Source organism: Lissotriton vulgaris, chromosome 1_1, assembly GCF_964263255.1.
Source record: "Lissotriton vulgaris chromosome 1_1, aLisVul1.2, whole genome shotgun sequence".
In the NCBI taxonomy this organism is placed as follows: domain Eukaryota; kingdom Metazoa; phylum Chordata; class Amphibia; order Caudata; family Salamandridae; genus Lissotriton; species Lissotriton vulgaris.
Window position 1 is genome coordinate 2,046,353,875 of NC_141685.1, and position 24,552 is coordinate 2,046,378,426.

The 24,552-nt window shown below is 47.9% G+C and overlaps 1 protein-coding gene across 2 annotated transcripts in view; it reads right to left on the reverse strand.

Annotated features, from left to right (window-relative positions):
- Positions 1-1,592: 1,592 nt before the first annotated feature.
- Positions 1,593-24,552, reverse strand: part of CMAS (cytidine monophosphate N-acetylneuraminic acid synthetase) — a 175,699-nt gene continuing 152,739 nt past the window's right edge. For both annotated transcript variants that reach the window (XM_086920423.1, XM_086920430.1), the window contains exon 9: positions 1,593-4,866. In XM_086920423.1, the coding sequence (XP_086776549.1) occupies positions 4,673-4,866 (194 nt within the window). In that variant the 3' untranslated portion in view covers positions 1,593-4,672. The remainder of the gene's footprint in view (positions 4,867-24,552) is intronic.

Genomic DNA, 24,552 nt, shown 5'->3' on the forward strand with positions numbered 1-24,552 from the left:
CTTTTTTACAGTAGGGATATTACTTCTTGCTTTAGCAGTAATAGATGCTTTTTTGACATAAATCTGTCAACACAGCTCCAATTCCAACAGCACTTGCATTGTGGTAATAAACGTTTTAGCATTCACATTAAAATGACCAAGAGTCGGAGCTTGAGCAATACAACTCTTCACCTTATCAAATGCTTCACTGCAAGCTTCATTCCATTCAAATAGAACTCCATTTTTGATCAGTTGCCTCAAGGGTATCACAATCTCAGTAAAACCTTCCACACACTTGGAACAATATTCCGCTAGACCAAGGAATGACCTCAACTGATCCTTAGTAAGAGGAAAGGGGAGCATTCTTTACAGCAGAGACAATACTTTTTTTTCGGTTTGATTCCATCTTTAGATATTTCATGTCCCAAATAAGTTACACATTTCTTTTTTAATTGACATTTTTCTTTCTCAATCCATTCACCTCCATCCTTCTCAACACTTCATCAAAGACATCATCATGATGCATACCATCTCTTCCTACAATTAACACATCATCTTGAAAGCACAGAACATTACTCAGCCCTTCAAAGATTTATTGCATTACAGGGTGGTGTCCATTAGTGGCTTATCACTGCGTCAGTGGGAGTGTGGTTGCAAATACTTTACACAGTGCCTTGAAGGTAAGCCTGGCTGCTCATGCCAAGCTACCAGGGGGTGAGCAGGGGTTATCAAAGAGTGTGTCCCTCCTTTCCCTGACTAGAAGCAAGGGTCCCTATTTGGACTAAGCTAGCTGCCTCTGCCAACTAGAGACTCCCAGTTCGAACAGCGACCAACTCTTCATGGGATATGTCAGAGCAAAGAGAAAGGTTTTGCAGAATCGGGCTCTGCATTAAAACCTGCTACACATTGGCCAAGAAGCAACCCCCTGTGGGTTTGCGTGCTCATTCCACCAGAGTGAAAGCTGAGACCACTGCGTTAGCATGCAGAGATCCGGTCCTGGACATCTGCCAGTATCAGACGGAAAAATTACCTTTGGTAACGCTGTATCTGGTACAGACTATCTAGTTGCAGATAACTTACTGACCCACCCATCCTGTCAGCTCTGCGAAACGACTTCTATGAGCAGAGCTTTCCCCTAACAGGGCTGTGGTTTTCCACATCAATGGTCAGTGTTCTTTACGGCTCTGAGCGCCTGCTGTGGAAAGACAAGAAAAGTAATTGATGTCAGCATGCTAGGTGGCGCGTCACTTCCAATGTGGATGACACCGAGCAGGCCGACTGGACGTCACCTACTGGTGAGCAGGGGTATGGCTCATGAAAATTTTCCGGATCCAGTCGGACGCCTGGGAATAATTATAAGGTAAGGAATCTGCAGCTAGCTAGAGTCTCTACCAGATAAGGTGTTACCAAAGGTAAGTAGTTTGTCCATTTATGCCAATATGGCTTCAGAAAAGACCTGAAACAAGAAGGTAATTAAAATGAAAATAACATCATACAAGAATAACAATGTCATTTCAATTCACTATTATCCCAGATACTAATGTGTATTTTATTTTGTGCACTTTTCTAAATGTTTCTCATGTTGGCTACCTTGATTAAATTGGAAATCAAGCTGAGGTTTATCAAGGCATTCTTTATTAATTATTTAATTCATACATCATATTTTCATAGTTAACCAGGACACAATCAAAAATTTCAATATAATATCCTAAATTATTACCAGTCCTCATAATGCATCATTCTTAAGTGTAAATCCAGTTTAAAATTATGCAATAGTAATAACAAAAAAATATTTATATATATAGTACTTTAAAAGGAGTAAATGATCCTCTTTGAATATGTTAAGTGTGACTCAGGTGTTCACCGTAAAATGATGCATGAGAGCTAGAACACAAAACAGAAAAGTCTAAAACAGAGCAGACTAACAGCAAAGAACACAGAAGAGCATGGAAAGAGTTGAACAAAAGATAACGCTTCATATAAAATAACTGTCTTGTAAACATCTGAAGACACATTCCTCTGTTTTTTACAGGCACATAGCGTTTGCCTACAGTTAAGCATGGACTTGTTTGCCGTAAACAGATTAGATGAAAATAATCTAAAATCAGGCATGCAAATGGTTTAACGGTACCTATAATTGGTTTCACTCAATTAACTGACATTTTGATCGATTTGAATTTATCATTTTTTTTGTTGATATCCATTTCCAGGGAGGCTGTAACATTTAAAGTATTTAATTTAAAAACATTCAGCAATCCATTGTCTGAGCTCACTTTCACATTTCTGAGGTAGCACAGGAAGAGAATTACCCGAAACTAGTTTCTGTATGATGTGTGCAGCTAGCTCGATTACCTTGCTCTTTCATCCTCTCTATTCCATGTATATGAATCAAATGGAGATCTATATGCAGGGACAATGGAATCTTAAGATTGTGTGGCGTTTTTCAAATAATTGTAGATTTGCTGCATAAACCATCACCTGCTGCATAATCTGCCGATTAAAATTAAAAAATAAAAAACTTTCTAGCTCAAATGGTTTAAAACTTGCTAAAAACGCAGCAACGGGTGTTGCCGCCTACAAGGAGGCCCTTTACAAAGGTTGATTGGTCACCTTTATGTTGCTTCTTTCCATATTTTGGTGTTAAAATTGTACTAAAGGAAGGGCAACCAATGCCCAGATAGTGTTGAGAAGTGTAAAAATGACTAAATAATAAAGTAATACTAATCACCAAATGTTCCTCATTATGCCGCGCAATTTGCCTTTTTTTGGCACATACTTTATTGAACCCTGCCACATAATTTCGACCTCTCCTGCTGCAAAATTTTAGTAGCCCTGTCTATTTGCCATCATGACACTCTACCACCACGGTTTCCTCAAAGAAAGAGAAATAACAGCACACAGTAGACAACAGTACCTTGAACAGCACACAATAGAAAATACCCCAGAGGGTCAATCAAGGTAAGGTTTAATTTAGGCAAGTGCATCTCTATGGCTTTGAGGAAGAGAAACTAACAGAGCTGAAGAGACGGTGCCTTAACTAATAGGATGAACATAACATGTTTGTCACTTTTAGTCCAACCGTGGGCAACGAACTACGCTCCACTAGCGGAGGTTACGGAGATTTGCCAACTACGCATTACATTGAAATCACGGAATTCATGCAACCCTTTGATAAAACAACTTTACCATTACATGCTAAAAAGCATACAACCAATTCACAAAGGTGAGCTTAAAATATTAGGCGATGAGAGAGAGGATTTTGGGCTTCCCCCTAAACTAGGGGAGGATCAAGCAGATGCCTTGAACACAGAGCATATCATTCTAGGACTACCCAAGCAAAGTTATGGGCATAAATACAATGCCAACCGAAGGCCCAGCAAATCATTATGGGGCGAGATTCTAGAGTGCAGTGAATATTATAGTATTAGCTCTCAGCTGAGCCAGGCGAGCAGCCGCTGCTTGAGGAATGTTTTGATATTGGATACTATATTATTCACTGCACTCTAGAATCTCGTCCCATAATGCTTTGCAGGGCCTTTGGTTGGGATTGTATTTTGGCCATAACTGTGCTTGGGGTGGTCCTAGGATGATGGGACCACCACCGAATTGTTCAGCATGATGTGCTCTTTGTTTTCAAGGCATCTACTTGGTTCTCTCCCTAGGTTAGGGAGGACCCCAAAATCATCACCTGTTACTGCTTGCTGTATTTTAATTTTTGTGAGATGACTCAATATATTTTAGAATGGAAAGATAGAGTTACTTGTTGTTTTACCAAAGGTATGTGAGGTTTCGTTTTATTAATTGGGATGAGAAGGAACAGAGTTATGGAACTGAGTTTTTGTTTAACTCTGCAGAATTCCGCGTAGTGGTACTCCGCCAACTTCCTCCACTCTTATTTTAGTTTCCCCGATTCATTTCTAAAAGCTGATACTTTGATATAAACATGGAGCTGTTTAAGGGTACAGCATAGCATCTTTGCTCAACTGAACTGCAAACAGTACTTTCAAAATAGTTTGCCATCAAAACCTCTAATTGATTTGCAGATTGAAAAACTGAAAAAAATAAGCACTTCCCACGTCAGAATATCGGAGAAGCACTAGTGTAGTGTACCAAAAACGAGAAAAATGCAGGTAGTCAAGAGTCCAGCACGACTTAGGGGGTTTAAAGAACTGGACAGATTGCTTGTCAGTAGAATTTAGGAAACTTTGGCTCTGCTTATTCAAAGATTGGAGCAAACAAATCAGAAGAAAAATAAGAGTGAAAAATGAAAGTCATAAATCAAGTTTAGTTCAAAACATCCTTCATTACATTAAAAATTCTACCTCGTCAGAACATCCGACCCACAGTGAAAATTCTTCCAGCAATGATTGTAGAAATAGCTTTTACATTCGATAAGTTGTACCTCGTACATCATGATGCTGCCATTCATTTGGCATTTGCACATGCTTTTTGTGGGGAGTTACTCCTTTCACACAGGCAGATCCGAGTAGCTTTAACTTGAGACTTTTGGGAGAAATAAAAGTCTGTCTCCTGTAAATGGATACTGCATAAATAAAAAATTTGGAAAATCCAACTAAACTCCTTGTTGAGTAATTACAGAAAGAAGTATAAAATATTAATTTTGGTAAACCCTTTATAAATCAGTCCCTTCGGAAAGAAAAACTCATCCCCTGGTCAGGATACTGTTGCACCGTTAGCACTGATCTGCCTCAGCAGTCACCCGGCTGAGAAGTAAACCTATGCGTTCTGTGAATTCCCGGAAAGCACCAGGGCCACCATTACTTTTGCAGATAAATGTCGAGGCCACTTGCACCTCCTCGGAGCAATCATTCGGGACTCCACTGATGCCAGCTTTCTTTAAGCACTCCACATCAGACGGTTCACTTCCTAGGGAGGACAAAAAAACATAACCTTGATTACAGCACTTATTACACCAAGAGAATCAAAGATCATGACAGAGAGAATAATGAAGTCAGCATGCCGCAAATTCAACCGAGTACAAATGGAAATTTAAGAGTTTAAGAATGGAAAAGAATCATGTTGAATCAGCACGGACTAAAGGTGGCTCGGATCACTGCTATACTACCGTTCACATCTAAATAAAGCACCATAACCCCTCAACCGAACCACAGACACACCGACACATATTCTAACTGTAATTAGTTGAAACAGACTTCTGAAGTACAACTGCTTGCGTTTCTTTACTATAACCACTGCAGCCTCTTAGATTTTCATGAGATGTGCGAGTGAATTGCTCTGAATGGGCCGACTGGGAAACTGCTTACTAATGTCGAGGACTGTTTTGAAATGATTCTACCGAGCACCGCTATAGTCGGCATGGATTTGCATTTTGGCAATCTGTTCCTTACTGGTTTCAGACACTGCTATTCTGGATTAGAACAAATGAAAAAAAAAACACAGGTCCCGCAGTCAGACAGTAGAGGTAGAAGACAGATTCGGAGACATAATTTGGATAAAGGAAAATTGCGTGCCCTCTCAGCAACAAATAAATCAAACCGCAACAAATTAAACAAGCAAAGCAGGTTTTCTCTAAAGTCATCAAGGTGCTTCACTCTAAACGTACTTCTATAGACTATAAATAAGGGTAGCAGACAGACCAGAAATAACAAGCTAACGCAAAAGGCTGCCCGTAAAGTTAACCACTGATATTAGGCGTTAAAATACCACACTGGGTGCAGCAAGTTTCATGATGTGGGAAACAGATCACGGTCTAGAGACGGCAGGTGTGGCTGAACTCTAATGTTAGTTAAACGCAAAGTATCACAAGAGTAAACTATTTTACCCAAGCCTATCCTTTCCTCAGCTTGGCCTGAGCTGCAAGACAAATGTCCAGAGAAACGTTTGGGAGATACTGCATAAAAAAAAGACTGGAAACAATAATACAGGTAAAGAAATAAAGAGCTCAATTGTTCCAATTAGCTTAGAAATGATAAAAACTATTAAGCTACATGCAAAAAGAATGATCAGATTCAGGAGCGAACATAACATGTATTGTAAAGCACACGTTCCCCTAAAGGGCATCTTGAAGCTGAATAACAGGTTTATGGTTACCCAACTCAATGGTACTCAACCATACCGCTCCACACAAATTAACAATAAAATGTGTTGCAATACAAATCAACTTAAGAGTCAGAAATTGTGAAAAAAAGTTAAGACTTCCCACGAGCGAGGAAGACTTCTGAGTGCACATGGGGAGACAGATGTTGGGAACTAGGCCAGCCAAACTAGCAGCCCATCTGACATCGAAGCCAAACACCTGGAATTTAAAGATTCAGTGAAAATCTTCTGGAAACACAAAAACAGAGTGAAATGATGAGGCAGGACTGGTATCATACAACTGCAAAAGCAAACTTTTCCAGCAGAAATTCAACATTTCCCAACAGACAAAGCTGGTAGCCACCTACAGATGGCAAGCAAGCTCTACAGAATGTTGCAGGCTTAAAAAAATAATTAAAAAAGAGAAAAATAAATAAAAAGAAGCATGACTCCTGTATCACTGGGAGTCTGTAGAGCAGGGGGTCTCAACCCATTTCTGTAATGAGAGATACTTCTGATCAGTGAAAATGGTTGTGAGCTACTTAAGGCCATGTAACTTGTGCATTGTTACCAGACCCCGCCAACTTCACTGACTTTAAACCCAATTTCCATGGAGCTCGATACTATGCTTTGAACAAAATGCTGTGACTAGGGGGTACTAGAATAGGGCTGCTACGTGCATCAGTGAGTGCATGGCATGTAGGGATGTATGAACATGAGAGTGAAAGAACGGAATATGTGTATGAGTAACTGAGAGCCTTTGCCGTTAGTACTTGCGACACAGGACATGCCCGTCGCCATATATGGCAGCCTTTCATGTACAACGCACAAGTTTCTACTTGTGTAACAATTTATCTGTAAGAGACATTAGTTAGTGATAGATTCCTTACCAAGCTGTCAGACTGGATCCAGAAAGTTTTGCTTAGCAGTACCCTTGCGCGTCAGTAGGTGGCTCCCTGAGGCTACGCGCCTGTCACTGGCGTCGTAGGCGCCGAGATGCGTCACGGAGACTACTTAGGCACCACCCATGCACGCGGACGTCAATTCTGTACATGACTTTCCGCGCCAGGAACACAGAGCCATGGAAGATACGGACAACTGGTGCATTGAAAACTAGGGCCCTGAAAGGGATGTCCTTAACCCTAGTAATCAGTAAGCAGAACCGGGAGGATGGGTGGGGTGGTAAAGAATCTATCACTAACTAATGTCTCTTACAGATATATCGTTACACAAGTAGTAACTTGTGCATCTGAAAGAGATACATTAGTGATAGATTCCTTACCTTAGAATAGATAACCCAGCAATACCAACCCCGGTGGTGGGTCTGCGAACAAGACCACACCAGAAAGTCACAGAGCACAGAACGGCCAAAGAAGCCGTCTCTCCGGACCAGACTGTCAAGGCAGTAGTGCTTGGTAAACGTGTGCAGCAAGGCCCACGTAGCTGCCCTACAAATGTCCTGCAAGGGAACGCCGCATCCCAAGGCAGTAGTGGCTGCCGTCGCCCTGGTGGAATGGACACACAGCCCCAGAGGAGGTTCCTTCTTAGCCAAGGAATAACATGCTTTGATGCACAGAACGACCCACCGGGAGATGGCCCGCTTGTGCACAGCCCTACCTTTTTTGGCACCCACGTATCCAACAAAGAGCTGGTCATCCACCCGGAACTGTTGTGTACGCTGAAGAGAGAAAGCGAGTGCCCGTTTTGGGACCAGGCGGTAGAGCCTCTCATCTTCCCTAGAGGGATGCGGAGGCGGAAAGAAGCTGGCAAAGTGATGGTCTGCCCGATGTGGAAGGGCATGACAACATTCGGCCAGAAAGGAGAGGTCCTCAGAACCACCATGTCCGGATGAACAGAGAGGAAAGGAGGTTTAGAAGAGAGAGCCTGGAGCTAACTCCCCCTTCTAGCAGAGGTGATAGCTCCCAGGAAAGCAGTCTTGAGAGTGATAAGATGTAGGGGACAGTTATGAAGGGGCTCAAAGGGAGCGCACATCAGAAAGGGCAAGACAAGATTCAAGTCCCACTGAGCCATTTTAAAGACATGGGTGGAAACGTATGCGTAATGCCTTTGAGAAAAGGTTAACAACCGGGGATTTAAAAAGAGAAGGCCGATATGGAAGCCGTAGAAAGGCAGAGATGGCCGAAAGATAACCTGTGATCGTGCCAAGAGCTGAGCCCTGCTGGGCCACGGAAAGGAGGAACAGAAGAACTTCGAAAAGAGGAGCAGAAAGGGGATTCACAGCCTTTGCTGTGCACCATGCCACAAATTTGTTCCAACTGCAGGCGTATACAGTTTGAGTGGAGGGACGCCTGGCTGCCAAAATAACATCACAGACTTCGGGAGGAATGTCGAAAGCGGTCAACTGTCGCCGTTCAATCTCCACGCATGGAGGTGGAGGCTGGACAGGTTTGGGTGAAGGACTGTCCCCTGCTGCTGCGACAGAAGATCCTCCCGAAGAGGCAGACAGAGCAGGGGATCGACCGCCATGCTGAGTAGCTCGGGATACCAGTATCTTCGTGCCCAATCCGGAGCCACAAGGATGACTTGAACCCGGTTGCGCCTGATCTTCAGTGCTCTGGGCAGAAGTGGTATAGGCAGAAAGGCGTATAACAGACCACAACTCCACTCGCGACGAAAGGAGTCACCGAGCGAGTACCGCCTTGGGAATTCCAACGTGCAGTACTGATGACATTGCGCGTTCTCTTCGGTGGCAACAAGATCTAACCAAGGCTCTCCCCACTGCTTAAAGACCTTTCGCCACATTCGAGTTCAGACGACAATCGTGATCCATCAAGCACCAGCGGTTGAGTTTGTCCGCCCTGGCGTTCTGAGAACCTGCCAGGTGTTTAACCACCAAGGTGATGCCTTGATGTTCCAGATATGTCCAGAGGCGCAGAGCCTCAAGATATAGGGTCCAGGACCCCAACCTGCCCGGTTTGTTGCAATACCACATGGAGGTGGTGTCTGAACACCTGCACCACACTTCCCCGGACAAAGGGAAGGAATGCTTTCAGTGCAAGTCAGATGGCCAGAAGCTCCACAAGGTTGATATGGAGCCGGGACTCCGCTGGAGACCAGAGGCCTCTGATCTCCGCTTCTCCCAAGTGGCCTCCCTGTGAGGGACGCATCCATCACCACTGTGTGCTATGGTTGGGGAAGGGAGAGGGATCTGCCCCAGACCCAATCTTGGCCACCACTGCAATTGTCTAGCAGTGCCCTCCGAGATCTGGACATGATCGGACAGGTTGCCCTGATGCTGTGCCTACTGGACCTCCTTCAGGTCCCACTGCAGAGCCCACATATGCCATCTGGCATGTGTCCCCAGCAGGATGCAGGAGGCCATCAGGCCCAGCAGCAGGAGGGTCAACCTGACCGAAACCCAGGAAAGAGGCAGAAAGATCGGAATCATAGCATGGATATCCCGGACTCGCTGCTCGGGAGGTTCTTAGCAGAAAGACCCAAGGACTGGCTGTGACCTGCAAGTCCTTAAAACAATCCAAGGCACTGTCGGCCTGATCGCCAAACAAGCGGGTGCCGTTAAAGGGCATATCCATGAGCGAGCCCTGGACATCGGGCGAGAACCCAGTTGAACGCACCCAGGCGTGGCATCGCAACGCCACTGTTGTAGACATCGCCCAGCCCAACGAGTCTGCGGTGTCCAAATCACACCGAATGGCTAACTTAGCCGCATCCTTTATTTCAGCAATCGCTTGAGAAAGGACTGCCTGGACTTCCTATGAACACTGAGGCAACACCTGAGCAACGGTATACCACACTGCGTGAGAGCAGCGGCCCAACAAGCAGGCGGTGTTCACCGACAGCAGCCCCAAGCTGGCCGAAGAGAACAACTGCTTACCAAACTGATCCAGTTTCTTGGAGTCCTTATCCGGCGGAACCGTGGTAAAGGCACTCTGCGACATCGAGGCCTGGATGACCAGACTCTCAGGCGTGGGATGAGTGGTCAGAAAGGCAGGGTCGCCCAGCGCCGGCGTCTGGCACCGTTTTTATCCACAGGAACCCCGTGGCTGGCCGCGACCAAGTGCCCAATAGGACGTCTGTGCAACGAAGTAGACGCCGTTTGGAGCACCTCGGTGAGGAGGTCGGTCTTGAGGGCAACTGTGAAGAGGTAGAGGTTGAGGGCCTCAGCAGCCCGATGGAGCACCATCATGTAGGAAGTGCCTTCCTACAGCGTAGGTGGAGGATAGGCAAACCCCAGGTCAGAAGAGATAGAGGTCGCCGGTGTCCTCCAAGTCGTTCACCCAATCCTGCTCGGAGTCGCATTGCTGGGCAAGGGGGTCCTCTGTTCCTTCCCAGTCTTCCTCCGCCTCCGGCATCTTAGGGGCCGGCCGTGGCGGCATGGCCAGATCCTGAGAAGGGACAGACTGTGCTGGCCTGGGCCGGACTGGCACCGCCTCCCGATGCGGATCCGAGGCCGGAACAAAATGGTCCTGGGACCGGGGCAAGGGCGGAAGGAACGGCACCCAATGCTTTGCCGAGGGCGGGGCCGGAGCAGGCAACGCTGCACCTCGTGGGGCCGGAGCCCACGGCTTAGGATCCAGTGGCTGAGCCGCAGGGCCGACAGGGTCTGGACATGGGAATCCGGGGCCCGAATGCACGCCGGCAGGAGCCCGAGGCCTAAAAAGGCAGTCCATGGCAGCAAGAAACTCTTGCACCTGTTTGGGAGTCGCCAACAGACCCGGGTAGACCGTGGGACTCCCAGGCTCCAGAGGAGCCGCAGGGGCGGAGCCCCTCTCCCTCTCGTCCGCCTCTGAGGAGCGACAGAGACAACGGAGAGCGAACACGCTTCTTCGAGTTCTTTTTAAGGTGTTGCGGACCAGAAACCGAAGGCGAAGACTTGGAGCCCGAGAAGCGACGGCTCCGGTCCCGCCGGCTGTCCCGGGAACGGCCCCTAGACCCAGAGCAGCGGTGGGACGAATGCCAGACTTCCAGCAATTTCCGGCGCCGCTCCCTTAAGGTCTTCGGGCCATGGCTCCACAGTCTCGGGAGTAGTGATCAGTCAGGCAGTAGAGGCAAACATCGTGGGGGTCCGCCACCGACATATTACTGCGGCAGGCCCCACAGGAATTTAAGCCAGGTATCCTTACGTGCACCAGGAGAAAAAAAAAAAAAAAAAGAGGGGAGATAAAAAGTCCCAAAAGTAGTCAAAAAGTGACTAAGGTACTTGCACAATCCGGATCTGCACTTGCTGACGCGGAGAAAGAAAGAACTGACGTCAGTGCGCATGGGTGGCGTCAAAGTAGTCTCCGTGACGTCATATCGGCGCTTACGAAGCCAGTGACTGACGTGGAGCTGCAGGACACCACCTACTGACGCGCAGAGGTACTGCTAAGCAAAACTTTCCGGATCCAGTCTGACGCCTGGGGATATTCTAAGGTAAGGAATCTATCACTAACGTGTCTCTTTCAAATAGAAACATACAACCATTTTCTTTTTTTAAATGGGAGGAATTTAAAGTACAGAAAAAAGTCCTGCAAAAATGTTCTCAATAAGGAACATTTTTCTGCACTTGGAATATTTCATTTTAAACAAATGTCTATTTTTCACTTATAGACATAGCAGCATGTCTACCAGCCACTGGGAGCAAGATGCCCTTTAAGTGTAAAAGCAACACTTTGAAATGGAAGAAAATGTAACTAAAAATGTTAACTTTGTTTACATGCATTCATTTTAATTCGCTCCCTTGTCGAAGAGTCTTCACAAACAGCAGTAATTTTACTCCCTGCAGATATGGTGCCATATTTATAATAGGAAAATACGTTACTTGTTTAAATGTGAGTAATTTAAAGTGAAGAAACAAACATTAGGACTTAATTGACAGTTTGAAGTACAGAAAAACATTAATGTTCATAGAAGCATTTTCCTTCACGTAAAATTTCTCCCATTTAAAAGAAAAATACTATTTTTAAGATATAAACATGGCACTCTGTCTACCTGTCACTGGGAGCAAGATGCCTGCCGTTTGTAAATGCTTTGAAAAGGGAGAACATTACAATGGAGTTAATTAAGTTAACACTTCATTTTTACTTCCATTTAAAAACAATCACACATAATTTTGTTCTCATGCTCCAATATGGAGTTGAGAACAACTTATTTGAGAGTTAAATACCTCACTGCTTCAGTTCTGAACTTATGAGACCCAGCTAGGTCATAAATGTGAGTGGAGGCCTTATTATCAGACTCTACCTGCAGCCTGATAATGTAAAAAACATAGACTTTGCCTAACTTTAAAAGGAAAAAGCAACACTCCTTTATTACAATTTTTAATTAAAAATTAACTTAAGTCTGGGAGCTACTTTGAAGGTTTTGGCGAGGTACCGGTAGCTCGTAATTGACTAGTTGGAGAACCCTGCTCTGGTGAAGGGTAGGAAAACTCTTGCCATTCTGTGCAACAGACAATTGCCGGGCGCTCTCCTTCTGAAGATAAAAGCAGAGATTCTTCCATTGGTAGCAGAATGGACTCCTAGATGACTGGCTAATGTCTTCATGGTAGGAAACCATTGGGATGAAAGGAGACTCCAAACCTAGAGGGAAGAGCTCAGGCCAAAGGAGAGAACAGCTTCTACTTTTACTTGACAGCTGCAGACAAGGCACAGGAAATGCTCTCATTCTTTCATTTCGCTCATTGCAAAAGCCTTTGAAGCAGAGACAGAGCCAGATGGCAAGGTAGGCAGATCTGCAAATCTAAAATGTTATTTTCGCGCTACCCAAAAGTTTATTTTGTGCGAAATTGCATACATTTTCAAAATCAGTGTCAATGGCAGGAAACCGATCTTAAGACATTAATTTAAGCCATACAGTAAACAGTCGGAACACCGCTGTCTTAACCACGCATGTTGCGACTATGCAAGCTAAACCATGCTTGCCTTAACCAGGCATATGCCTTAACTACACATATGCGTGGTTAAGGCAATGCGCTGTCTAGCTCCTGGGGATGGAAGCAGGAGGACCTCGCCAGGATGGGAGCCGTGGTGAGATAAGTAGGAGTTTTCTGTGCTGAGGGGGGATGTTGAGGGGAGTTTGTTTTCTGGGCTCTGTGTAGTTTCCTGGGCTTGGGGACGGTTCAAGAGTAGTTTTCTGGGCTGGGAGTGGGTCGGGTAGTTTTCTGGGCTGGGGATGGGTTAGGGTAGTGTTCTGGGTTGGAGGATGGGTCGGGAGTAGTTTTCTGGGCTAGGGGATGGGTCAGGAGTAGTTTTCTGGGTTTGTTACGGGGTGGGGTAGTTTTCTGGGCTGGGAGGAGAGCGGGTAGTTTTCAGGGCTGGGGAGGGTCAGGGCTGAGGGAGGGTCAGAGATAGTTTTCAGGGCTGAGGGAGGGTCAGAGATAGTTTTCAGGGCTGGGGAGGGTCGGGCTAGTTTTCAGGGGTGGGGGGTGAGGGGTAGTTTTCTTGGCTGGGAGAGGGTTGGGTAGTTTTTAGGTCTCGACTACGCAGCGCTCATGCGCTGCATAGAAGGAGACCTTTAGGAATCGATTCACTTTTTGGGCCAAAAACGTGCATGCATTGCATTGCTTTCAATGGCAACACATGCACGTTTGGCGATTCCCTTGCTGGAGCGAGCTTTTAAACCATATGTTTGTAATTAACTTGCAACTAGATAGTGCTCCTGCAAGGAAAACTGTGCTCTCAGCCGCACTCCTCCAACCCCTCCCCCCTCAGCTGCATTCCTCGCATTCCACAGCGTTTTGCCTGCAGAAGCTAGCAGTGCCTCCTTATTTACATAGAAAGGGTCAGTTTGCCTGCATTACTGAGTCGATGGTATGTGTTTTAATTAATCGCCCAATAACGTATTAAACATGAACCCGCAGCTTTGTGGCCTAAAAACTGAGCCTGGCACCTGAGCATTTTGATGAACTGCTCTACCTCCACACTGCTCGCTCCTGTCCGTCTCCGTCTGTCTCTACACTCGCCTCTCACCTACCTACCTACCTCTCCACCGCTGCACCTCTCCACCGCTACACCTCTCCACCGCTACACCTCTCCACTGCTACACCTCTCCACCTCGAACTCTCCACCTCGAACTCTCCACCTCGCCCATCTACAGATCTCATCCCTGCCTACTCGGGGGTCGCCAAGGTGTACTGGTCACACCATTCTACCGTAAACTTGTCTTCTGACGCACACTTATCTCAGATACATATGTGAAGCTTTTTCACCAATTCGAAGTGACGTGATGTTTGACGTTTGTTCTTTTCTGTATACTTTGTTCTAAGTGAAACGCTGCGTTTCTTGTGCAGTCAATTAAATGATCATAGCTACGCTCCCCTTAGTCAGGACCCTATCAATTGAACTCCAGGAAGCCTAAACCACCAGTATTTCAAATTTGCATGTGAAACGTGGGTAGGATGAGCCGTGCAGCTCAGAAAGGGGATGTCCATTTTACAGAATTTGTATTTAATAGAATTGGGAAGCAGGAGAACAGTCTCACATTTGAGATAGGGATTCACATACACTGGCGACCGCTTTTGAATTGGCTTTAAAACCAATCAAAAATGGCTGCAGCATATACGTGGGACGCGGTGGACTAAGTGGCAGCCGGAGCCTGATGGCACTGCTTGTCCTTAAAAAACAAAAAAAAAACAACAAAAAAAACAAGCATTGGCATAGCCAAGTCTCCCCTTTGGGACATTTTAAGTGTTTAGTTATCCAGTACAATATCCTTGGTGCAACACATCAAGTGTTGCATGGCTAAACACTTAGAAGGTCCCACAGGCGAGACCTATCACTATGCCAATGCTTGTTTAATTAGGGGTTAAGGTATTAGGCCTAAGGGTAGTGGAAGGGGTTGGTGTAGTTTTAGGGACAGCGTGCAGGTGGGAGAGGTATTTAAGGGACAGGGTTTTAGGCCTCAGGGCAGGGGTAGTTTTTTGGGTGTAGGGTCGGGGTAGTTTTTCTAATTATAATTAGGGGTTTGGGACTAAGGTCTAAGGGTAGTGGAAAGAGTTAGAGTAGTTGTAGGGCCAGTACAAGGGGGTGGGCGGGAGTTTTCTGGGCTGGGTAGAGAGGCAGGGGGTAGTTTTCTGGGCTGGAGATGTTTAGGGTAGTTTTCTGGGCTCTTGGGGGGGTTGGGGTCGTTTTCTGGTCTGAGGGAGGGTCGGGTGAGTTTTCAGGGCTGGGGGGGGGGGGCCTTGGGGGGGGGGGGGGGGGAGTCTGGACCAGGTTTCAGGGCTGAGGGAGGGTCTGGGCTAGTTTATAGGGCTGGGAGAGGGTCGGAGTAGTTTTTTTAATTAGGGGTTAGGGTTTTAGGCCTAAGGGCAGTGGAAGGGGCTGGATTAGTTTTAGGGACAGTGTGGGGGTAGGAGGGGGTTGGGATAGTATTTAAGGAACATTGTTTTAGGCCGCAGGGCAGCAGTAGTTTTTAAGTAGTGCGGGGGGGGGGGGGGGAGGGTTCAGGGTAGTTTTTCTAATTAGGGTTTTAAACCCAAGGGTAGTAGAAGGGGGTAGTTGTAGGGACAGCGCAAGGGGGTGGGTGGGGGGGAGGTAGTATTTAAGGGTTAGGGACAGCATGGGTGTTGGGAGGAGTATTTAGACTTCAGGGCGAGGAGGTGTTTGTAGCTTAGGGCGGACTGAGGGGGGGGGGGGGGTCGGGACCTTAGCCACGCATACCCCTTTACTTGTCATGCATTTACCACGAAATTATGTGGTAAAGGCATGTGCGGTTATGACACATTCGTAGTTTAGGCTGCGTGTTAGAGGCACGCATGGTTCATCAAGCCGTGCCTCTGTCATACAACCGTCGTTCTGCAGTCATTGGATTTATGGTGTAATGTAGCACTAATAAAGGCCACATGTAGCATTTTGGCTGTAAGAAATGTGTACCTACTTCACTGGCTCTGGACCCTGGTACAAATAGCCCACATAGATGACCCTGTACGAAACAAGCCTGCTTTAATTGTGCAGAGTAATCTCCCAATGCCAACTGCCAAGGCTAGTTCCATATACATAGGGGGCTGAACTGAAGGAAATTAAAAAACAATTTTATGAAAACAGTACAGGAGAAAATGTCTTCTCTGTCCTGGGGCTGATTAGAAAAACGAATGTGAAAACAAAGAGTAAGACCACTACAAATGCCCGGCCCTTTTTCTTTGTGGTGGGTCCCTGTAGTCTGCACAACCTGGACAAATGTCCTAATGTCCCCTTGACTGTGCTTCAACATGTTAAAGACTGCCATCTAGGCTTCAGCCCCCCCCATCCCCTTACCCCCGCTTCATACAATGGAATCTCCTGATCTGGGGTCTTTCAGTGCTACGTACAGTGAAAGATGCTCACACTACTAAATGAGTTGATACAGGATGCAGGTAAATGAGCGGTACTTCTGCTACAGAGATGGTAAAACTAGAGTCTTAGAATAACACCATTAACTGGCAAGCGCATAAGCATAGCTGTGCCTCTAAATTGTGAGTCACTCTTACGTCCACAAACATAGTTAGCAGTGTCTGAACTAAACTTTGGACAAGGATTCGTAAAGCGCCCTTTAAATGCATACTTTTTCACGTAGAATCGTTAAATTGCTTAGTTCTTGCTCTTTCCGTCTCATGGATTGGTATCACCGACTTGACTTTTTCTAAAGCAACATTATATATGCTTTTATGGCATAAAACTGGCCATTCCTGGCCTTAATTTTTCACCTGGGACAGCAAGAGATCCCACAACCTCTTGTGCTATAACTTCATTAATTATGTTATGTGCAATTACTGATCATTTGTCAAATCTTGCATTGCTCAGATATTTTCTGTTCATAACCCCCACATGCAATGTGAGCACTGGAAGCATTTATTTTGGTTACATACCTGCCACTTAAAGAACAATCTCAGTGTGAGGAGGGGGCGGGGCTTGTTTCAAGAAGTACCGAGGAGGCTCTTTTGAACCCCACGCCTCCACAAAGCACTCTCCTCCACACAAAAAAAAAGCTTGCTCAGGCCGGTGCCGATGTCCTGGTGTGTTTACAGACTTCTTAATGGACCTCAGCAGTTCAAACCCTCTCGAAAACGAGCTAAAAAACCTATTTACAGTGGCTTTCAGCTCGTTTTTCCTGCATTATCGTGTCAAACTGTCGCACTCTGGGAGTTGGCAGGTATGTGGTTATGTTGTAGAGCGCTCATACTTCTAGTGGTTACATGGAGTTGTGGAGAAGTGTGGCTCACTGGTTAGAGCAGGCAGACCCTGAAGCAGAGGTCAGACCCGGGACCAGGGTTCAATTCCCGACGCGGCAGGGTCTTGAGCTCAAATGTCCATGGACTCGATAATTCTCGCTTCGGTGCCTGACCTAATCATGGGTTCACACTCTGCAACTCTGGGCATTAAGCTTGCTTAATCTCCACAACGGCCCCCCTGCGGCGGGATGCCTGGCTTTCACCTTGGGGATGCCCTGTAGGGGCTGTCTCACAGGGGAAAGGCAGGACGGGTTCCCAAGGCAAGCGCAGAGATACCCCTTCGGGGGTCGATTCAGGCGCTATATAAGAAACATAATAATAATAATAATATGGCACTAGTCTAGTGAAACTGTGTGAAACCTGAAGACAAAGCAGGTTATACACACATGCATTGAAACATTGTTATGCGGTCCTTACTGCAAATGTACTTTTGTTATAGAACACTGCCATCTCATGGTTAAATGGTAGTACTGCACTGCACATCGGGAACTGCAATGTAGTGCATACGAAGTCAGACGCTTAACACAATGCGAAAGTCAAATAGAACAGAAACAAACAAAAAAACACAAAGCACCTAAATGTGAACACGAACGGTTATGTAATGTATATTTGTAAAGCTCACTATAACCGTTGAGGGTATCCAGATATTTAGCACGTGTGTGTGCCTAGTCTGGTCTATGGTAGTGGGTTGGGTAATTGAAAAGCCAGGTCTTCAGCTTCTTCCAGAATTCAAGAGAAGGATGCTCTGATGTGTAGTTGGAGGCTGCTTCATGCTTTAGAAGCAATGTAAAAGAGCACTCTTCCTCGTGATTGCGTGAGATGTGTGCAAGTAGGAGCCCTGAAGGGTAGAGGTATATGAGTGGTTGATGAAAGGTGATGCGACTGTTCAGGCATGTGGGCTCTACGTTGTGTAGTGCCTCGAATGTCTGTGTGAGGAGTTTGAAATGAGGGAGTATGTGTAATGCTAGCCAAAGGAACTCCCTGAGATGGAAGTTCTATGTACGAGGTTGAGGATTGTAGTAAATGTTCTCTCTAATTTTCTTCACTAGATAGACAGTACTATGTCATCTGTGACATAATAGAATGCCTGGGTGACTCTCTGGCTCTCAGTGTCTCTCTCTACCTGGCTGTGGCAGTTGGTTAACTCAGGCTGAGCTGCTAACAGCTAGCTCCTGGTGGGGGTCTTACTTCTGTACCTAATATCTTGGAAGGAACTTACAATAAAGGAATGCAAATGCTACTTACCAGTATGCATCTGTTCTTGGCATGTAGGGCTGCTGACATTCATATCTGTGCATAGATCGCCACCTAGTGTTGGGTCCGGATGATTGCACATTGTTGTCCTGGAAGAGTCTTCGAAGTATCACGAGATAGGTGGCTCCTCCCCTGGACTACAGTGCGCATGGGCATCGCCTCCATCCCCAGATTGTTTTTAGCCATTGGCAGAGATGGAGTGAAGAATGTGAGTGATGACCATGCTATGAGCATATGTATATATATGAATGAATACTGCAGCTGCTACAGGCGCCGGGGAGGAGGGTGGGCGATATGAATGTCAGCAGCCCTACATGCCAAGAACAGATGCATACTGGTAAGTAGCATTTGCAGTTCGAGGCATGTGGGCTGCTGAATTCATATCTGTGCATAGAATACATAGCAGTCCCTCCATTAGCGGCGCCGCCCGTGCCAGCTGCAGCAGTCTGAAAAAGTGTTTTTAGAACAGCCTGACCAACAGCTGCCTGCTGTTTGGAATGCACGTCTACACAGTAGTGCTTAGTGAAAGTATGTGTGGTAGACCATGTGGCTGCTCTACAGATATCTTCTAAGGGAATGTTACCTAGGAAAGCCATAGAGGCCCCCAACTTCCTGGTGGAGTGGGCCCTCGGTGGGATAGTGAGGGTGCGCTTAGCTTTAGCGTAACAGATCTGAATGCACTTTACTATCCACCTAGCAATCCCTGCTTTGGAGATAGCGTTTCCCTTGTGGTGTGTGGCAAAAGCAACAAAAAGCTGCTTGGTTTTGCGAAAATCTTTTGTCCTGTCTACATAATACATCAAGGCCCTCTTAACATCAAGGGTGTGGAGCATGCGCTCCGCCAGCGTCTCTGGGTTTTGGAAAAACACCGGCAATTCAATTGTCTGGTTTAAGTGGAATTGGGATACCACTTTGGGTAGGAATTTAGGGTTAGTGCGGAGCACCACCCTGTTAGCATGTACCTGGAAGAAAGGTTCTTGGATGGTGAGCGCCTGCAGCTCGCTAACCCTCCGTAGCGATGTAATTGCTACTAAGAACGCAACCTTCCAAGTCAGAAACTGAAGCTCACAAGAGTACAGTGGCTCAAAGGGAGGACCCATCAGCCTCGTAAGAACCACATTGAGGTTCCATTCTGGAGCTGGTGGGGTCCTTGGTGGAATGACCCTTTTGAGTCCTTCCAGAAAGGCCTTGATAGCAGGGACCTTAAAGAGTGACAGGTGTTGCCTATTCTGGAGGTATGCTGCCATAGCAGACAGGTTAATGCGGATGGAAGAGTATGCCAGATTGCATTGATACAGGTGGAAAAGATAGCAAATGATGTTTTGAATGGAAGCATCTAGCGGGTCAATATTGTGGTTAGCACAGTAGATGACAAACCTCTTCCATTTAGCCGCATAACAAGCTCTGGTAGTGGGCTTCCTTGCCTCCCGAATGATGTTCATGCAATCGGGAGGAAGATTGAGGTAGCCAAACTCTAGGACTTCAGGAGCCAGATCGCCAGGTTGAGCTGTTGCGGATCTGGGTGCTGAATGTCGCCATGGCTCTGCGTCAGAAGGCTGGGAGTGAGATGAAGCCTTTGATGCGGCACCACGGACAGTTCTAGAAACGTGGTGTACCATGGTTGGCGAGCCCACGTTGGAGCAACCAGGATGAGAGTCATCGAGTGCTGCCTGAGCTCGTGTGCCACCAGCGGTATCAGAGGTGCTGGGGGAAAAGCGTACGCAAATCTGCCTGACCAGTTCATCCACATCGCATTGCCCTGTGATTGGGGGTGTGGGAATCTGGCGGCGAAGCTTTGGCATTTTGCGTTCTCCTTTGTGGCGAACAGGTCTATCTCTGGATGACCCCACCTTTGGAAGTACGGTTGGAGTACTGATGGATGTATCTCCCACTCGTGCATCTGATGGCTGTGCCTGCTGAGCAGATCCGCCATTTGATTGTCCTTGCCCGGGAGATGCTCTGCCATGAGGAAGATGTTCCTCTGAATGGCCCACTTCCACATGCTCTGAGCCAGATGAGACAGCTGTGGAGAGTGTGTGCCTCCCTGCTTCTGAATGTAGTACATGGCCGTCATGTTGTCCGTCCGGATCAACACGACTTTGTTGCACAGATGTACTTTGAACGCCTTCAAGGCCATGAAGATTGCCATCAGTTCCAACACATTGATGTGCATCTTCCTTTGCTGTAGTGTCCATAGTCCCTGCACAGTGTAATGGAGTACATGCGCTCCCCATCCCTGGAGAGAGGCGTCCGTCGTCAGGATAATCTGTGGGACAGGCTCTTGGAATGGTCGGCCCTTGCAAAGGTTGTGTGGATTCCACCAATGCAGAGAGTTGTATGCCCGACCGCTCACCAACACTAGGTCTGTCAGTTGCCCATGAGCCTGAGTCCACTGATGTGCAAGGCACTCCTGAAGCGGACGCATATGTAGTCTCGCGTGCGGGACAATGGAGATGCAGGAGGCCATCATGCCTATCAACTGCATGAACACCTTCGCTGGAAGCGAGTGTTGGGGTCTGAATCGTTGGATCAGCGCCTGGATACTGGCGATTCTCACTGAATTTGGCTGCGCGGTGGCTGCCAGAGTGTTGATTGTCGCGCCCAGGTACTGTCGCACGTGGGCGGGCTGGAGATGGGACTTTGGGTAGTTCAGAGAGAATCCCAGATCGTGCAGGAGATGAATGGTGCGTGACACATGGTCGACGCACTGTCGTTCTGTCCTTGCCTGAATGAGCCAGTCGTCCAGGTAGGGAAAGACGTGGACGTGTTGGCGACGGAGATGCGCCGCCACAGTCGCTAGGCACTTTGTAAATACCCTTGGTGCCGTGGTGACCCCGAACGGCAGAACCCTGAACTGGTAATGCTGGTCTAAAATCGTGAATCTGAGATACTTCCTGTGGGAAGGATGCAGGGGGATATGAAAATAGGCATCTTTCAGATCCAGCGTAGCCAGGAAGTCCCCCTGCTGAAGCAGGGGAAGCACCTGCTGCAACGTGAGCATATGGAAGTGCTCCGAGAGGATGTACCAGTTTAGGGGCCTGAGGTCCAGGATTGGCCTGAGGGATCCGTCCTTCTTGGGAATCAGGAAATACAGGGAGTAAACCCCTGTTCCCCGCTCTTGCAATGGAACGAGCTCTATCGCCCCTTTTTGCAGCAGGACTAGAACTTCTTGCTGCAACAAGGTCAAGTGCTCGCCTGACATAGGACGGCTCCTTGGGGGTATGTCCGGTGGAATGGAAGTAAGCTCTAGACAGTACCCGTACTGGATAAGAGACCTCACCCACCTGTCCGTGGTGATGGACTTCCACGCCGGCAGGAACTGCTGGAGTCTCCCCCCGACCGGTGTTGTGTGGTCGGGGGGCAGTGACAAGACGTCACTGTTTGTTGGTGGTGGTGGACCTGGAGCTATTGTTTCCACGTCCCCTGCACTTGACGTTATTGCCTCTGTAACCACCTCTACCCTTGTTGTTGTACGAGGTTTGGGTGTTAGTCTTGTAATATTGTGTGGACTGGGATGCCTGTCCCCTTGAGGTGCCTCTGGAATTTGAGCGGCGAAAGGAACCACTCCGAAACTGCTGACTTTGTAAAGCCCCCATAGACTTGGCAGTTTCCGTATCTTTTTTCATTTTCTCCAGGGTGGCATCCACCTCAGGGCCAAACAGATGGTCAGGATTCACTGTTTGATTCAGTATTGTAGTTTGGATGTCAGGTTTGAACCCTGAAATTCTAAACCAGGCATGGCGTCTAAGCAACACACTGGTATTGATAGCCCTGGAGGCTGTTTCTGCCACATCCAGTGCGCATTTGATGGATGCATTCGTAATGAGTTTTCCTTCCTGAATCAGCATCTCTCCTGCCTCCTTGTGTTGGTCAGGCAAGTGTTGCAGTATGGCCTCTAAAGTGTCATAATGGGCCCTATCATAACGTGCAAGCAGGGCTTGTGTGTTAGATATTCTCCAGATATTAGCTGCCTGTGCAGCAATCCGTTTGCCTGAGGCCTCAAAGATCTTGGACTCTTTGTCTGGGGGAGGAGCGTCACCAGTAGTTTGAGAGTTCGCCCTCTTCCGAGCGTTGGAAACAACCAAGGAGTCCAAAGGCAAGTGTCCCTTGATATATGTAGGATCCGTGGGCGCTGCCTTATATTTCCTGTCGATGCGAGGGTTGACCACACGCGCCCGGGTGGGCTCCTTGAACACTTCCGTTGCATGTTTAAGCACCCCTTTAAGCATCGGCAGCGTCTTGACTGACTTTTCAGCTACAGAGAAAGTGTCGAAAAGGAAGTCCACATCCACAGGGTCCGAGTGTAGCTCGACGCCGTGGTTAGCCGCAGCTCTCTCGATCAGAGCGTTAAAGGCCGCGGAGTCCTCAGTCGGGGACGTTTTCGCCGCAAAAAGTTGCGCGTCCTGGCCCGACTGCGGGTCCTCTGGGTCGCCTCCGGCTGACCAAGGTTCGTGCTCCTCCTCCGGATCCGAGTACGCCGGATAGTTGTACTCTGCGTCTTCCTCGTCCGCATCGCCGGCGGCGGAATGCGTTGGCGAGTGTCCTAGGGCTTGTGGGGACACCGGTTCCACCAGCGCCGAAGAGTCCGCAGAGTCTCTTTCATTTTTGAGAGGGATCTTAAAATGTTCCAACGCCGGCTCCGTCGTGATCTTCCTCTTGAGGAGAGACAGTTTCCCGGTGTTGGCGTCGATGATTACCTCACGACGTTCCTCTTCAGCAAGCGGTTGGCGTCGAAGCTTCGACACCACCAAGGCAGCTTTCGGTGCCAATACCTCCTTCGAGGGTCCACCCTGTTTCGGCGCGAAGGCCTTCGGCGCCGACTTGGGAGGAAAGGTGAAACGGATAGGCGTTTGCTCCTTCGCAGGCTTAGGCGTGAGCTTTGGCGCCACAGTGCCCGAAGCGGGAACCACACTGTCCTTTCGAATCTGCTGCAGGGATTCCGCCACCTTCTTCGTCAAGGCCGGAGAGGGCTTGACCGGCTCGAGCGACTTCTCAGCATCGAGAGCCTGATCACCCGCAGGCGCCTTCTTCGGGGCCGACGCCCCATGGCTATGCGCGTCGTCGCCCTGACGCTTCTTCGGAGCCGTCTTCGGGTCCACAACCCCTTTCGGAGCCGACGCAGCCGTGTCGGACGATCTCGCCTTCGGCACCGACCCCGAGGGCTTCGGGTCGGCCATCTTGGCGTGGCTCTTCGAGTCGGCCATTTTGGTTGTCTTGGAAGTTGACGCCTCCAGAACCTTCTTCACCAGCGCAACTTTCACTTTCGGTTTCGCATCCGAGGGTGCGTGACCAGTTGGCTTCACTTTCGTTTTCTTCAACGTAAGTGGTGTCTCATAAATGTCCGTGACCGGGCCCGGAGGTGGGGACGTAGGACTCATAGTTAGATCTTGGGTAAGGCCCGAAGGCGATCCCTCGACCTGGGCCGTATGAAGGGGAATAACCCCTGAGTCTGGATGGGGATGCTCCTCCTCCGAGCTATCTCCCATAGTGGCAAATGCCTGATCGTCGTCCCCTACCTCGTCGGTGACTTCGTCAAAGTTCTCCTCACCCGTGTCGTAGGTCTCCCCCTCGGACGCGGGACTAGAGCCCGAACCTTGCCCGTCGTCTTCTACCTCGACAGATTCCTGGAATATGTCGTCTGGTGGGGGCGCCGCAGTCGATAACTTAGCCTGGAGCCTATGGGCCCGACGAATCTTCAAAGTCTTCTTGCACCGGAATTTCGAACACGCCATGCAGCTGTCCTCATGGTGATCCGGTGACAAGCATGTATTGCACACAGGGTGCACGTCGAGGTGTGAATATTTGGAGTTACACACCGGGCACTTCTTAAACGGAGTTCGCTCCATAGCAAAAAGTGTAGTGTAGGCCCGTCCGCGCCGAAGCACGTGGAAGGGCAGCAAGAGATCGGAGCTGAGAGTCAGAAAAGAAACTCGTACGCAACTATACCGACGCCCAGCCTAGAGACCTTTTGGTCTCGATCAGAAGTTGAACAACTATCGGTTCCGACAGAGGGAACCGAAACACATCCGAACCCAATGGCGGAAAAAAACAATCTGGGGATGGAGGCGATGCCCATGCGCACTGTAGTCCAGGGG